Source organism: Gigantopelta aegis, unplaced genomic scaffold, assembly GCF_016097555.1.
Source record: "Gigantopelta aegis isolate Gae_Host unplaced genomic scaffold, Gae_host_genome ctg4943_pilon_pilon, whole genome shotgun sequence".
Lineage (NCBI taxonomy): Eukaryota > Metazoa > Mollusca > Gastropoda > Neomphalida > Peltospiridae > Gigantopelta > Gigantopelta aegis.
The window spans coordinates 8,659-25,486 of NW_024534130.1; the positions used below are offsets into that span (position 1 = coordinate 8,659).

The 16,828-nt window shown below is 31.0% G+C and overlaps 1 protein-coding gene across 1 annotated transcript; it reads right to left on the reverse strand.

The window, feature by feature from the left end:
• Nucleotides 1–1,135: 1,135 nt before the first annotated feature.
• On the reverse strand, nucleotides 1,136–6,679 carry LOC121366171 (WD repeat-containing protein 3 homolog; the record flags this gene model as incomplete). The annotated part of the gene is given in 17 exon segments (XM_041490723.1): nucleotides 1,136–1,193; nucleotides 1,246–1,289; nucleotides 1,926–1,976; nucleotides 2,268–2,363; nucleotides 2,432–2,547; nucleotides 2,645–2,699; nucleotides 2,745–2,817; nucleotides 2,869–2,955; nucleotides 2,999–3,168; nucleotides 3,478–3,486; nucleotides 3,488–3,647; nucleotides 3,694–3,806; nucleotides 4,233–4,387; nucleotides 4,962–5,134; nucleotides 5,300–5,349; nucleotides 5,398–5,467; nucleotides 6,591–6,679. Coding segments are annotated over 17 exon segments (1,569 nt in total), but the record flags the coding sequence as incomplete, so codon positions are not given.
• Nucleotides 6,680–16,828: the final 10,149 nt, after the last annotated feature.

Below are 16,828 nucleotides of genomic sequence, written 5' to 3' on the forward strand. Positions count from 1 at the left end.
GCTGGAATCTTAATAATGTTATCTTCTAACAAATCCTTTGTATCAAGACTAGACTAGCCCATCTATTGTAATTACTTTGTTTTGTGCATTCATTTCAGTGTTGTAACAAGACATTGAAAATATTTAAGTAACTCTATTTACATGAGACAACTATTATAATGGAACTGTGTAATGGAGGTTCCCTTATTATGTCTACTAGTATCAGATGATATGAATGATAATATATATCCTCACTATGTCTACCAGTATCAAGATAATAATAGATTTATATATACATCCTCACTATGTCTACTAGTATCAGATGATATAGATTTATAATATATCCTCACTATGTCTAGTAGCATCAATGTGACACTGTCTATAAATACAACATCAGCTGTCATGTGGTCTTTGATCCAAATAAGTTGATATCCTATTTGTTGACATTATGTAACCATAGCGATACCATACATGATCAAAAACACTCTTAACTCTTTGATCATAACCACATCATAGAGTACAACATGCCAGTAGTAACAATATATCATATTGAGACTGGCAGTCTCATCAACAAACATAAAAGTGAGGCTTTGATCTTAACACGTTGACATCACTACCTCAAACTAATTGTTCAAAGAAATATCTTTTTATAAAAAACAAATTTAATTTATGTACTACTAACAAGGCAAGGTGCATGATACTAGCTTCTATAACAACATGTGTTGCCATGGCAACTGATTAATTACAGTCTTGTCCTTTTTTTTGCCTTGCTTTGTTTGTATAGACTTATCAGTGAAAATGCTCTCACCAGAGCTGTTTTCAATCTCTCTCTGTAAATATTGCATGCCAGCTAGATTAAAACCATATAAATCCTATTGAAGGAAAATATAAGTCACATGATTGTCACATGATTAAGTTATTCCTTTTTATATATACTTACTCGAAGTGATTCCACACGTGTTGAAATATGTTGTCTTAGAGAATCAATTATAGGTAGGAGGAGCCTAGATGTTATTATTTGATGGTGATGTACCCTAAGATAATAGCGTTAATAATAAAGTGGTAAAGCAGATGGTATTTATTGACCTATAAGGAAGAACACACACCTACAAGTTAGTTCTATATCCCATCCTTTAGTAATCCAATTATCACAAACTCTTAACAAATCAATCATATACGAAAATGGAATAACTAACAACGCCTCTTCTAGATCACTATAGTAACAAGGATACTGTAATGGGTGGGGTTAATAGGTGGAGCTTTAACCTTGATCGTATGCCTTTAACAACTGTTAGCACATACTTTTCAGGCTAAGAAAAGATACAATACAATACAATACAATACAATACAATATATACAATATTTAGATATATATGTAGTATATAATATATACATATAGTATATATATGATATATAATATTTTATAATTATATATATATATATAAACTGGTTTCTATTAATGATAATGATGGGAATATTAAACATTATAGAATACATGTAGATGTACTTATAAATGTAACATGTAATATTAGCAAACTGACTGTGGTATTTTTCCCAGAACTTTCAATAATTGATGACAAGTGGTAAAGGTAACTATACAGAGTACAAAGCAATTAAGAGTTTAGAATTTAAACTATACAGTTCACAGACCATGTCAAAATAAACTTTGTCATAATATACCTTCTTTCCTGTTAGTTCACATTCTTCATTGTACTCTTTAATTTTAACCTCTTCTTCTCTCCATATTTCCAAAGCCTCCATTATTCTCTCTGTCTATTAGAGAGGGTGAAGCTTTAATAATTAAGAGGTGTGGTTAACTCACAGATTTCATTGTACCATAGTTTTTTTTCGTCCAGCCATTGAGACCTCACCTGTTTGTTCACCAGGTATCTTACTAAAATTAATAACTATTAATAAACTGACTACCTAATATGGTATTATCATACCACTGGCTCACCACCTTCAGCAACTGCCTTCTCAAACTCTGCTTCTCTCTCCTAAATAATTGTAATAATAATTATGTTAATTATAGTGGGTGTGGTTTACATTTTCTCGTTCTTCAGACAAGACAAGTGGTTCTTGGCTACATTCCCATAATCTTAGAGAGAGATCATGTGACCCAGTTACCTTGACAACCAAACAACATACACACATTATATACCTGTTCAATCTTACCACAGTATTTCCATCAGAAGAAACAGCTAGTGTCCAAACTTCAGCTTGGTGCCCCTAAATGGGAAAGTTTTTTTTTTTAGTTACTATGGTAACAAGGTTGGCATCAATTTTACTTCAAGAGTCTGTACATGTTCAAAATTGTCAGCATCCCAACATTTTAATGTTCTATCTTTACTAGCAGTAAAAAATAAATGAGTGTCTGGTACAAACTAGAAAAAATACATATCAACCTACCACAGTACCACTCTCTTTCTGTCTCTCTCTCTCTCTCTCTTACTTGGACTGCCATGATACTATCATCATGAGCAAAGATAGAACGATGACAATCCCCAAAATCTAATCCCCATATTCTTATGTTCTTATCAGCAGAACCATTTACCAATAAAGTATATCCTATATAAAAATAAAGTCAATTAATAATAATAACAAATCACTCCATTTATTTTTTCAATCATCCATTACATCTTATCCATTCATCCATTACATACACTTGATATATCCATTGATAATACTGGTAATTTATGTCCATATAAGGAGAGAAAGAACTAACAAGAAATTAATAACTTAACTATTACTTTATAACTTAATACCTTTAATGTGTCAGCAAAAAATATTTTAACAGTTGAGTCTAATAGTGATAGTGCTAACACCTTCTGATTGGGACTAAAGAAACAATTAGCTCCACCCACATACCACATCCACATAATTAATTACCTATACTTAAGACCTAACACATCTTCTGACATTTTTAAAGTCTTAACATGTGCAGCTGTAAGTCGTTTCCTAATAAGGAAGTAATTAATAAAAGTTACTAATAATTATTAATTACCTTCCAGGATTATCATCATTAGTGGTTAGTTCAAACTCCCAAAATTTGACATCGTGATCGGCACTTCCTGTAGCAAACCCTTGCCTATCTGGAGCCACACCCACTGCCCACACTGAACCAGTATGAGCTTGAAAGGTTTCTAGTAAAGATCCTGATGTCACTTCATAGAGTAAAACTTCACCAGACTAATGGATATAGAGATCAATATATCAATAGATTAATTTCTGTGGTTTTAAAGTAAAGCTATCATTATTAATTATATCATATTATATTTTAAATCATATATTAATATTGTTAATAATAACTAAAAACAAAAGCTATTAATTTACACTATTGTTGTATTGTAGTTAACTAACTATATACTAAATAAAGTAAAAAATAAAACAATTTTATTAAATGCCAAGCTAAAGACATTGTCATATCACATAATATAATATAATCACTTATAAATTAACTATTATTAATAACTAATAAATTAACTATTAATAACTTACCTTGGTACCAAACCAGTAGATGTCTATTACCAGGTACAAATGTACTAGATACTACATAATGATTTGATAATAATGTATGGATACATTGAAAATTTGAACAATTCCATAATTTGATCATATCTGATGAACCTGATGCTATTAAATCTCCATCACTACTAATAGAAACTGTTCTATAGGTGGAGTAAGTGGGTGTGGTTAATCCTAAGACACACCTACCTGATGTCTGATCTGTGGCCGGGTAATGAGATGGAGTGTGTGATGGTGGAGGTGCTTAATGTGAGGTTGATAGTATGAAGTTCTAACATATTAGTATGTAATGAGAGGAGAAGCTAGAAATATAAGATTACATCATATAACACACATATATTTTAAATACTTGCAAGTTATCATCTGGGAGTCTAAGCAAGTCACCATGACCTGGGTATGAGTGTCATGTGATTTAAATTATTACAAGAAAGCTTACTTCATTTTGATACTGCTTTTGAAACAATAAGTTAATGAAAATTCGTCTTCGACTGTAAGCTCCACCTTTGACTCCACCCACTCTTCACCTTTACTAATAAGTCAATAAGTGGTAGTTAAAGGACATTTGATGACATACTCTAATGCCCTTCTTCCTAGCTTTTTTTAACCCTTTTTCTTTCTCCTTTTTTCTAATTCTTCATCACTTCTTACATTGTATACTTCAACTAAAGAGTCACCACTCTAAAGAAGATTGTGACTATTCTATTACATCACATGACATAATTCCTCACCATGACAACTAAATTATCAGCACTTGAATCACATTTTAGACATAACACACGATTAGATGACTGGCGCTTGAGGTTGCCTAGCAACAAACATGAAATAGGACCAGATCCAGACTTGATATCGTCTTCGCTTCTAGTCCACTTTGATTTATCATTATCTATAGCAATAAATCAATATAACATATAATAATAATAATAGTCATCAGGGAGGGGGTCAAATACATTGAATAGTATTTAAATACAAATACAATACTCTCAAAATATGAAATACAAAATACAAATACAAATACTTCTAACAGGAATGTATTTTAAATACAAATACAAATACTTTGAAAAGTATTTAAATACTTTACAAATACTTCTTTGTACTATACCAGAACATCCCCATTATTTGATTTTACATATAATTAACTAATCATTACAATTATTGACTGCATCTAATAAACACAAGTTCTTCAAATGTTTTGTCACAGATAGTCAGATAGTGTATATAACTTTTTGGTACTTATAGGTGTCAATTGATCTTACATATAATCTTGCAGAAGAAACAAACAATTTAAAAAGGAGTATTTGAAGAATTCACGTAGTATTTGAAATACAAATACAAATACTTCCTGTTTCAAAATTCAAAATACAAATACAAATACAAATACTCCAAAAAAGTATTTAAATACAGCTAAATACAAATACTCATGTATTTGACCCCAAGCCTGATAGTCATTACATACTGACCTTGTGGTGGTAAAATGTCATATATTCTTAATTCAATGTCAGAAGATGCTGTCACTAATCTTGTCTCATTTCTAAGGAGTTCACCTGCCCAAACTTCACTACGATGATCAACTAGAGTCTGAAAACAATGACAAGTGTCCAGGTCCCATAATTTAATATATGTATCTTTAGAACTAATGATAATGCAATAATATCTTAGTCATGTGACTGTCATGCCATTACCATGTGATTAAAACATTGTAATTTTGTCATAAAGCGACACCAAGTGACTGGACCTTTGTGGCCTTTTAATCTGCAGAGGATAAAGTGGGTGTGGTTAAAATGTAGGCATATCTTACCTGTACAACCCACACTCGTTAACAATATCCCAAACAATTACATCTGTATCCTAAATTGAAAATAAAAAGGTGTGGTTAGGATATGTTGCCATAGTGACCTTTCCACCAGAGACCAGTCGAGTTCCAAGTGCATCAAATCCTAATGAAAGAACAGCTGACTTGTGGCCACTAAAACAGGCAAAAAAAGTGCATTATATAGAATTTATGAAGATGCTAATATTACCTGAATGTCACCTGACATTTGTGTGACTCCAAGTTCCACAATCTAATGGTACCATCTTCATACCCAGCAGCAAGGAGAAGTGAAGATGGATGGAGACATAGTGAACTTACTTCATGACGCTCACCATGAAGAGTGATAACCTAGTAATGTTTTAAAATCATTAATTAATTGGATTTCCTTACTTTATCTCAGTCTTGAGATCCCATACAATAATGTCTTCAAGAGCTGGAGCAATAGCTAGTAACTTTTTCCTGCCTCTTTCATGTTTTTCTAATAGCAGAGTACCTGTCTTACGACTACACACTATACCATGTGAACCAGCTGGTACATAACGAAGATATATGTTTAGTAAGTGGCATCTTTTTTGAAACGACAGCACGTGTATCAGTATTGCTGATAGGGTTAAAATAAATTGGGAGCCACGCCCTAAACTTCTAAGATAATTTTTAAATAATTACCATGTTAATCATAACTACTACACTACATTGTATTTCAATATTATGTCTTCATTTTTTATTAGATTATCAATATCAAGATTTGAATACATCTAATAAACCAGTCAAACTGAATTATCTGATAAAAGTAATGCTAACAATATTTTATAAATTTTCTTTGTTAGTAATATTAATCTCTATAGTAAGATGTATTTACACACTATACATGTTCAATAGAAACTTATATGCATTAATGTATTGACCTATTTTTATACATCTATTTACCAGTGAGTAGTACAATTCCTCTATGAAATACAAGTTGAATTGCTGTCTTGATCACATTATCGGATATCTGGTATGTGAAGTAGTCAAGTTGTATACGTTTGTATATATAATGGAGTTTTCAAGTACATAAAATTGTAATAAATATGAAGAAAATACAGAGATCTGTTGTCTGTCTTTAGTACTATTTCATTGATATATAGCTATAGTAATAGAGAGATGACAACAACTATAATACATTTAAATTTAAAAAAACCTTGGGTGTTGCCCAAACGATTCCCTACTCGCTCACCCACTCAGGCTCCAGGATTCCCTGCTATTGCTAGCTAGGGCCGCCACCTGGCTTGGTAACCTCGTCCGAAGACGAGGTAATCCTGACTGGAGCGTCGCCCTAACTTCAAACCAGCTGTACGGGATTCGAGCTCTTAGGGAATATCGCATTCAGGAACCGGGAACCACAAATACACCAGCCTCATCTCGTTTAAAGAATTGCTTGTGAAATCAATTGATCGTCCGACATGTCAGGATACAATGAGCGCCATGATGTGGATTACATACCACCTCCTCCAGCGACTACTTTTGAAACCAGAGAAAACCAATGACAAGCAGACAGATATAGCCAAGAAGGTAAGAGATAAACAATCACATTGAATGTAACAAACATTGCTTTGTCTAGATGAGGAGTAATGCAGAGAAGGTATTAAATGGCGGGAAGAAATACACTGTTTACAATGCTGGCTGGTACATTTATAATAATGATATATATTGTTTCAGAGTAAGATCCTATCATAATTAGTTCATTACATATTGTGTTAACAGGTTGGTGTTGATGATGGAGTAATTGATGTCTGTGGAGAATATTGTGGTGGTATGGTTGATGAAGTTAAAGCAAAGAAGATCAATGACTCTGAAACAGAGCCAATGAAGTTAAATTGGTAATATGTTATTAATTTGCTTAATGACTAATTATATTGCTGACTAGTTGTCATAGAAACAGAAATGTTGTTTTTATTTTAATAAATTACGTTGAATGATGTAAACACAATTAAAGCAACTATCTTGATTTTGACAATAAAGTGTTCACGGATCAACAATTTCCATTATAAGTGAAATACAAGTTATATAACATTCTAAAAGTCACTAATAATATACAATAAACTCAATGAAAGAAATAAAAAAAAGAAATAGCAATTCAGACAGCTACCATACACCATTTACAATGTCATAATGTCATGATCATTATTTGAGACTCCCTCACAGTAACTCTGATACCTTACCAAAGGAATACTTCCCACAAACATCAATAAGACCAACATCAATACAAATCTATAATACACATGTCAGGACAAAGATAGATGAAACAATAAAATGTCAAACTTACTTATCCTAAAACATTATTTATTACCACTCTTGATATAATAGGCTACCTCATAATTACTGAAAACCTGACTAGCTACTCTCTGTACTTCATTCATCTACATCATATATATCAATGAAAACTAACTATAACAATACACTTAATAAACCAATACATACTATATATAATTAATATAATTAACTGAATATTCTCATACACTTCTTTCTGCTGTAGTGAGTTAGTAATAAAATATTATAACTTGTATAATGGCTTCCTAAATGGAGTTTTTTTGGTTGCTATGGTAACAGGGTTGCACCAATTTTAGTCTGTATATGTTCAAAATTGTCAGCATCCTAACATTTTAATGTTCTATCTTTACTTCCAGTAAAAATTAATGAGTGTCTGATACAAACTAGAAAAAAATACATATCAACCTATCATAGTACCAGGTATAAATGTACTAGATACTAAATAATAATTTGATAATATGTATGGATACATTGAAAATTTAAACAATTCCATAATTTGATCATATCTGATGAACCTGATGCTATTAAATCTCCATCACTACTAATAGAAACTGTTCTATAGGTGGAGTAAGTGGGCGTGGTTATCCTAAGACACACCTACCTGATGTCTGATCTGTGGCCGGGTAATGAGATAGAGTGTGTGATGGTGGAGGTGCTTAATGTGAGGTTGATAGTTAGTATGAAGTTCTAACATATTAGTATGTAGTGAGAGGAGTATTTTTTTTCTTATTTTCATCACTTCTTACATTGTATACTTCAACTAAAGAGTCACCACTCTAAAGAAGATTGTGACTATTCTATTACATCACATGACATAATTCCTCACCATGACAACTAAATTATCAGCACTTGAATCACATTTTTAATTTAGACATAACACACGATTCGATGACTGGCGCTTGAGGTTGCCTAGCAACAAACATGAAATAGGACCAGATCCAGACTTGATATCATCTTCACTTCTAGTCCACCTTGATTTATCATTATCTATAGCAATAAATCAATATAACATATAATAATAGTCATTACATACTGACCTTGTGGTGGTAAAATGTCATATATTCTTAACTCAATGTCACTGTAATAAATATGAAGTAAATACAGAGATCTGTCTTTAGCACTTGATATATAGCTATAACAATAGAGAGATGACAAAAACTATATTATTAATTAATACATTTAAAATTAAAAAATATATATTATTAATTAATACATCTAAAATTTAAAAAAAACCCTTGTGTGTTGCCCAAACGATTCCTACTCGCTCACCCACTCAGGCTTCCACTTAGGCTCCAGGATTCCCTGCTATTGCTAGCTGGGACCGCCACCTGGCTTGGTAACCCTCGTCTTCGCGAGGTAATCCTGGCTGGAGCATCGCCCTAACTTAAAACCAGCCGTACGGGATTCCAGCTCTTAGGGAATGTCGCATTCAGGAACCGGGAACCACAAATACACCAGCCTCATCTCGTTTAAAGGGAGACTACCAGCCCTATCCTAGTCGGCCTTTCGGATACTCCGTAGAGTATGCTGGTAACCATCTCAGAGGTCTGATGCATTGCAGAACGCTGGCCCACAACACACTGGCACTCATGACCGTTCAAATTTCTTTTTATATGTACGTAAGATTTTGTCTTCAGCCTCTTGTGGGGCGGCACAGTGTACGCTATGAATCTCATTAACAATACTTGATCACCAATATCATGTTTAAATAAACTAAAACTAGAACAAACACTTTGGGAGTAGACTTGCTGTCGTAAAAGAGAAGCTTGATCAATTATAAGTATATCTATTTAATTATAAATCTTAAGGATATTTATTAAAAGTATTTATTGGTAAGTCAGTAAGATTGTATAGCCAACATACATAACTGCACCTTAAAAATGTAATAAAATGTTGTACTGCCAAGTTTAGTAGCAATAAATATTTACAAAGTGTCTAGATAGTCTGCAAATGGGTGTGAAATTAATAATGATGCCTGGTCTTGACTCTATAGTTAGTATAGAAGTATACATATTTTAGCATACAATACATCCAAATGCAAGAATAATTATATTTATTATATTTACTGTATTTATTATTATTATTTTGACAACAATCTGACAAAAATAGGGAATACAAAGAATATAGTATAATTTGATGACCACAATATAGTAGAATTGCTGAATTGGTAAATACTATATATAATATAATGATAAATAATATGACCTTAAAAAACACAACATTTAAATAAACTTGATGAGAATTGTTGTGACAAACTGTGCTTCAATGAGTTGATTATATAGGTCTGACCAATCTTACAAAACCATATTTAATATTACAAATCATTCACTGACTATAATAGACTGTGCTGGACTCCACACACACTGAGAAATGAAGAATACCAAAGGAAAGATAATTCCACTGGAATTAACTCAGTTTAATCCCACTGATTGAGATGTTCATATTATTACAGCTGTTACCAGAATATTTTATAATGTGTTGCTATCTGAAGATTACGTACTGGACAGACAATGATGTTTAACGTCAAAACTTTAATTATATCTCAACTCATGACAAGGTTAATCAAATATTTATAACATTCTATGAATGTATATAATAAGTTAATAGTGACTATTTTGGAATGGGAGGAGTAAAAATAATGACATATGCAAAAGTAAACTATTATAATTATTCCTTCCTCTGTTTTTGAATGACTTTATTTTAATGCAACTCAAGCAAAAATAAATATTCTGTTTAATTAACATTTTGCTTTCATCCGATGTAAGTAGACTATACGAGTTTACAAAGGGTTATTTAATAAATTAAAGTAAATAAATAATTAAACAAGAGAATTTAATGATTGTCTTTTATTTGCACTTCCACGTCGTGCTACACCAGTAGTTGTCTACTAGAAGACAAATGGGGCATTAATAAGAGTAAATTGTATGGTGGCAAACTGACCGGTCTTAATGATGGATAGTATTTGTGTTCAATTACTTTGTCAATAAATTTCATTATCTCTATGAACTGTTGGGATGACACACTAAATTGATGAGTGCTTGTGCAGTTCTGAAGGACATAGGAATGAGTCCTAAATTTAATTGCAGTATGGGAATGAGTCCTATTTTACAATAACATGGAAATGTGAAGGTTACAATATCAGTATAGTGCATTATACTTACAATATTAATATGGGAATGAGCCTATTATAACGGTTATGGGAATGAGTCCTACATGCAATTGTAAAACTGTATGGGTATGAGTCTTACCACTGTGATACTACTAGCACCTAACATTGTTCCACTCCGTAATAAAGGAGGACTTTCTCTGCCCACTCACTTGATCCTGTAAAGAGGTCAAAGATGACAATATAACAACAAATCACGTGACCTCTTTTGTTCCAACTATTAAAAGTGGCAACTCTTCATCAACAAACTGTTCAGGATCATAAGAATTTAGCATGGAGTCTCCTCGACTATCTCCTGAAGGTTTTTCAGTGTGACCTATAAATATTAAATTATCTTTAAATATTGAGTTAATAAACAAAGAAATTCTATAATAAATGCAGGACATATAATTATTATAATAATTAATTTAGGAAGTTCTCTTTATCAAACAGGAAGTCTATACTTCTTTATGTGTTATGACAATGAATGATCTACTGTCATCCTTTAAATCCAAAATATTAACAATATTAATGAAAGTATAGATTATCTCATAGAGACAAATGATCTCAGTGATATTATAATAATTAAAATATTTATTATTATTTATCTGTTGTCCTTTCTTTGATAAAATAGAAAGTATTGTAAAGCTAGAAAAAAAATCATTTTTGTACGTTTTGTTGGTAACATATTAATATATTAAGTTTTATTAATTTATAACAAGTTATTAAGTTAAGGTTAACTATTATAGTAAGTTATTAAATCAAGATAAAGTGAAATTAATTTAAATATGAATCTTGTTATTATATACAGATAATACAAACCCACAAGAGAATGAGTAACACAGACAGTATAAAGCTATTAATAAATTAATATTAATATCATATTAGTAGAGCATAGTTAGTAAACAACAAAAAATTTTTGGGAGGGATTATGTCCCTAATTTTGAATTGATTAATATATCAGCTGCTAGATTATTGAATTAATTTGCTAGGGGAGTGGTCAATGATGCAAACATATGATATATTTAATGACACTATAATCCAGATCTTAATATAGTAACATGTGTTGTGTGTTACTATTTTTAGCACAAATTGCCTGTTCCATAAGTAGCAAACAAAATATACAAACAAATTTTAGCAATAAATTATTAGAAATACATAGTTTTCATAATAATGGAAAATATTGTTAATATCTCATTGTTTCTATGGTACTTAAAATGTACAAAGAGTATGATGTAATTGTTATATGTAGTGGGTGTGGTTACTTATATGAGTTAATAGCATAGATTGTAGACTATATAACTAGAATTGAAAATGGGAAGTGATCTGATAGAACTGAAGGAACATTATAATAAAGGACACTTTTGAGACTCTAACTTCTTATATCAACCTTAATATTGAAATATTTTAATATAAATAATATTATTATAGCAAACTATGTTATTGGTTTATGTCAATTACTTTGAAATAGATCTTTTTAAGAAATCATATTTTAGGGACTTTAAAGAACATTCCAACATAATGAGATAGTATATAATGTTGTTGTGTTATTTACTATAATAACTTGTATTATTAACTATTATTTAAATCCATCAATAATGAATATTATTAGTATAAATAGGTAGTTAAAACCCACAACAGTTCACTAACACTACTACTATAAAAGCTATTATTATTATTAATAGCAGAATATAAACAGCTGTGTTAATAATTGAATTTTTGGGAGGGACTATGTCCCTAATTTGTGATAAATGATACTTATTAATAATTTAACCAGGGGTGTGGCCAATAGTACGAGTAAAGAGGATGTGTCATGTTCAATGTACTCCTATGTTATAATACTTTTAGTGTATTAAATATGTAGAGGAAGGTTTAAAGGCGGGGTTTCCTAATAGTATAAATTTGTACATAAATGTTACATCTAAATATATAAAAATAAGACATGGAAAATACTATTAATAAAGATACAATACTAAAATTATGAGAGATAATCTATTAAAAATGAACAGAATATTACATCATACACTACCTCAATACTCACTTCAATACAGTATAATATAATATAATATATATAATATAAATATAATATAATATAATATAATATAATATAATATTTAGTATGATAGACTCACTAGGTCCTTGTTATGATGAAATTCTGATAGCCATCTTGATAGATTAGAATGTGACTTACGATTTGTCAGATCATGTACTAATATAATACCTAATATATTATTAATAATAAAATGATTTGTTTTGTTGTTATTTTTGTTACAAATTGTTACAATAAGTTGATAAATGTTAAAAGCTATTCATTGTAAGATAAAAAGGATATATAATATGTTGTCAATTAAATAAATAAATTATATAAATAGAGTTGTCATTAATATTGACATTCATTCTTAGACAAGACAATGTAAATAATATACTTGTGTTTTAATTGATTTATGTAAAAAAGAAGTTATAGAAACACTTTTGCTTTATTAGTATTGTCTGTGATCTTGTCAGTAATTTCTAAAACATCTAATCTTTTTCTTAGTGAGCCTTTCTCTCTGTCTATTTTTATTATTATAGATACTTTCTTTATAGAGTTAGAGCAATTAACAATGTATTGTCTGGTACATATAGACAGACATTACAAACAAAACCATATACTATAACCCTCTCATCATTGATTGGATGGTAAAGGATTAATAATAATAAATCATTGCTTGTTGTACATTTACAATATATAATATAACAAATAAACCTAAATATTAAAATAGTATTATAATAATATACATGTACATGTACTATATACAATACATGTATTGTATACAATACATGTATTATATATAATATATTAAAATATAAAGTATTAATTGATTACACAAACAAGTTCATAAATTTACCATTTGTCTGTTGATAAAAGATACCACGCCCCTTTTCATGTGACACAGTCCCTCCCATATCCCATAATTCTACAAAGAAACTGGTTGGAGTTGATGATAAAGATCTTGTATACTCATGTAACTAAAACAATAGAATAATGTGGGTGTGGTCAATAATGAATGAATGTGGTACCTTGACTTCTACCGAACATCCTACAGTTGACGTGGGATTAGTGAGGACTTCCCCTTCAGATATTAGACTTACTAAAGAACTCTTACCTACTCCTGGCGGCAATATACAATATCAACGTGTATTTTTATAATACCTGTGTCTCCTAGAACAATAACTTTAACTTTCCTAATATTGTCTGAAGACATTGCAGCTTGACATAAAGGGTTAAAAATATTAGAAGGTGTGGTACTAGATGAGCCTAAGGTCACCAGTGGGTGTGTTGTCACTGACGAAGAAACAATGGCTGCAATGAATCTTTCTTTTGAGAAGATATTAGAAGAGAAACCAGCTCTTGATGAATTATGTGAACATATTCACATTGGTGGTAAATGGTATCAGTTTGGTATCCTGCTTAAACTTGATTCCAAGAAGTTGGATGATATTCGTAGACAACCTGATGATTCTACTTACAAGACATTAAAAATGTTTGAGTTGTGGTTAGATACCAACCCTAATGCTACCAGAAGACATGTTGTAGATACTTTGAAGAAGAAGATTATTGAAGAAATCACTATTGCTCATGAGTATGAGCTGGTCCTATTAAGAAAATATTGTATCTCTACTGGTGAGTGAATCTTGGTTGATAAGATAGTATGTGTCATTATTTTTATTACAGGAATGGACTCCTTATCTACTGAAGCCATTATTATTCTTTATCATCATAAATGATACATTATCACAGTCTATGATCAATACTGTAAAAGTGTCTCAGCTCTTATTTAGTGAGAGATTTATCAATGAAGATACACTTGATAAGATGGAGACAATGGAGGGTATTCTGGATGAGAAGAAGACAACTCTGTTATCTGCTATACATACAGCAATATCTTCAGATCACAAGAATTTGAAAGTGTTAGCAACAGTATTGTCCAAGTTTGAGGAGACAAAAGTTCTATCTGAGAGAATTATCAGTGAATATAGTAAGAGGTCATTAATTTTTAATAATTTATTTTAACATTTTTCATTAATAGGTCAAACATTTCCAGATGACGCAGACAACAATAGCTAATGTTCAAGAGGTAGTAATGACAAGTTACAGTAGTCATGAAGATCATGCCAGTGACATTTTACGTTGTCATTATGGTACTCTCTCTCAAATCTCTTCAATATCCTGTTAGAGTAGCAGAGATGCTCTGTGGAGAGAGGGGTTATTTCAAAAGTAACATTGTCTACAGTAAAAAGTACTGCAAATCTCATTCTGAAGCAGAAGCATTGTTTGTCCTATTAAGAGCTATACGTCATGCTATACATAGTAACCATAGTAACCTGGTAATATTTGCTAGTGTACTGTTAAATTTACTAGCAATGTACCATGTGCTAAGGATATGTTGAAGGATTATGGTAAGTATGTATGATATGATCATAACACTAATATTGACATAGAGAAGGCATTTCCTAATAATGAAATATTGGATATCCACTCAATAAATACTGTATTCAGTGAAGGTATAATATGATATATTAAGATCATGATATCATTGAGTCAAATTAGATAATTCATTGACTACTACATCAGTAGCTTCAGTTGATAGCAGTTTAAGTCAAGGTAATAGATAAATTTATATTGATAAATTGTCATTGAAAGATCACTTATTAGACCAAACATTATCTACAGTTTCTATTGACAACAGTTCAGTCTCAAGTTCAAGGTTAGTATTACAAGAATATAGGAGAACTGTTTATTGTTACTAATTACAGATAATGTATCAAAGAAAATTCCGATTCCTCGAAAGTTTGGGCCTATTTTTGGATCACTTAAAAGAGAATATGCAATAGCTTTGAGTAATATCCGAGAAGCTATCAACCCCACACTCCACCTCTGGATAAATTGAAACGATTTCTTAAAGATGGTACTACTCTCACCTCAAATCTCAAATAGTTCATTCTAACTCCATTGATGATGTCCTAGATGTTGTCAATGATCATTGTACACTGATTAATATCAGTTGTTTGGAGGGTATCGTAACACGATTCAAAATCAAAGAAGCTGAGACACATATACAAGGATACAAGGATTTTGTTCAATCATTTTTGTAAAGAAACAAAAGCTTCTCTTTGTCTAAACGAAAGTTTTAAAGTTACAAACACACTCCTGCTCTTCTTCAATGTGAGACAGCTGTCTTTGTCTTAAACTGGGATCCTAAAGATTGTACAATAGAAGATATTGAGGATATCCTTTCAGAATCATTTGAAAGAGATGTGGAGATTCGTTACTTAGCAAAAGGCAACTCCATCATTGTCACCTGTTTTTTTCCACTCCGTCTGACAAATCTACTTATTGCCAAAGCTCAGGAGACTCTGAATCAGTGAAGAGGAGAGGATTACTCCAACTTATAATTGGTCATTGTACCATTTATGATCATAGAAGAGACAAGGTAAGAGATGAGTAGTATTAGACAACAGTTTACTACATGTGTTGTTTATTGATATATAGAAGTTAGAACTATTGTAGAAGAGAATACAAAGGAGTTGAGAAGTCATCTAGAACTAGAACAAACCATCCGGAAAAAGATGACTATACAAATGTCATCTATTATCAGACAAAATGAAGGTATATTGTGTACAACTATTGTTTTATTTAATAACTATCTATTATATGATATATCTGATTAATAACTTAATGTTCCTTTATATAGAAACACAGAGAAATGAAAAGAAAAGACAATTGAAGATTTAACATCACTTGTGAAAACAAAGGAAGGTAAATTAATACAACATCAATGACAAGTCCAATGTTGTCAGTAGTTTTACATAATATATTAGTGATCAATTTTCTTCTCATTTTATATAAAGCTATTGAGAAGAATATACTGTCAGTGTCTGCTAAGAGACAGAAAGAGCTAGAGACACTGCAAGAAATCATAACGTCATTGACTTTACAGCTAAGGGAGAAAGACCAACAGATTGAGGAGTTAAACAGAGCTTGAAAGGTAACTGGTATTAGTGACTTCTCATATATG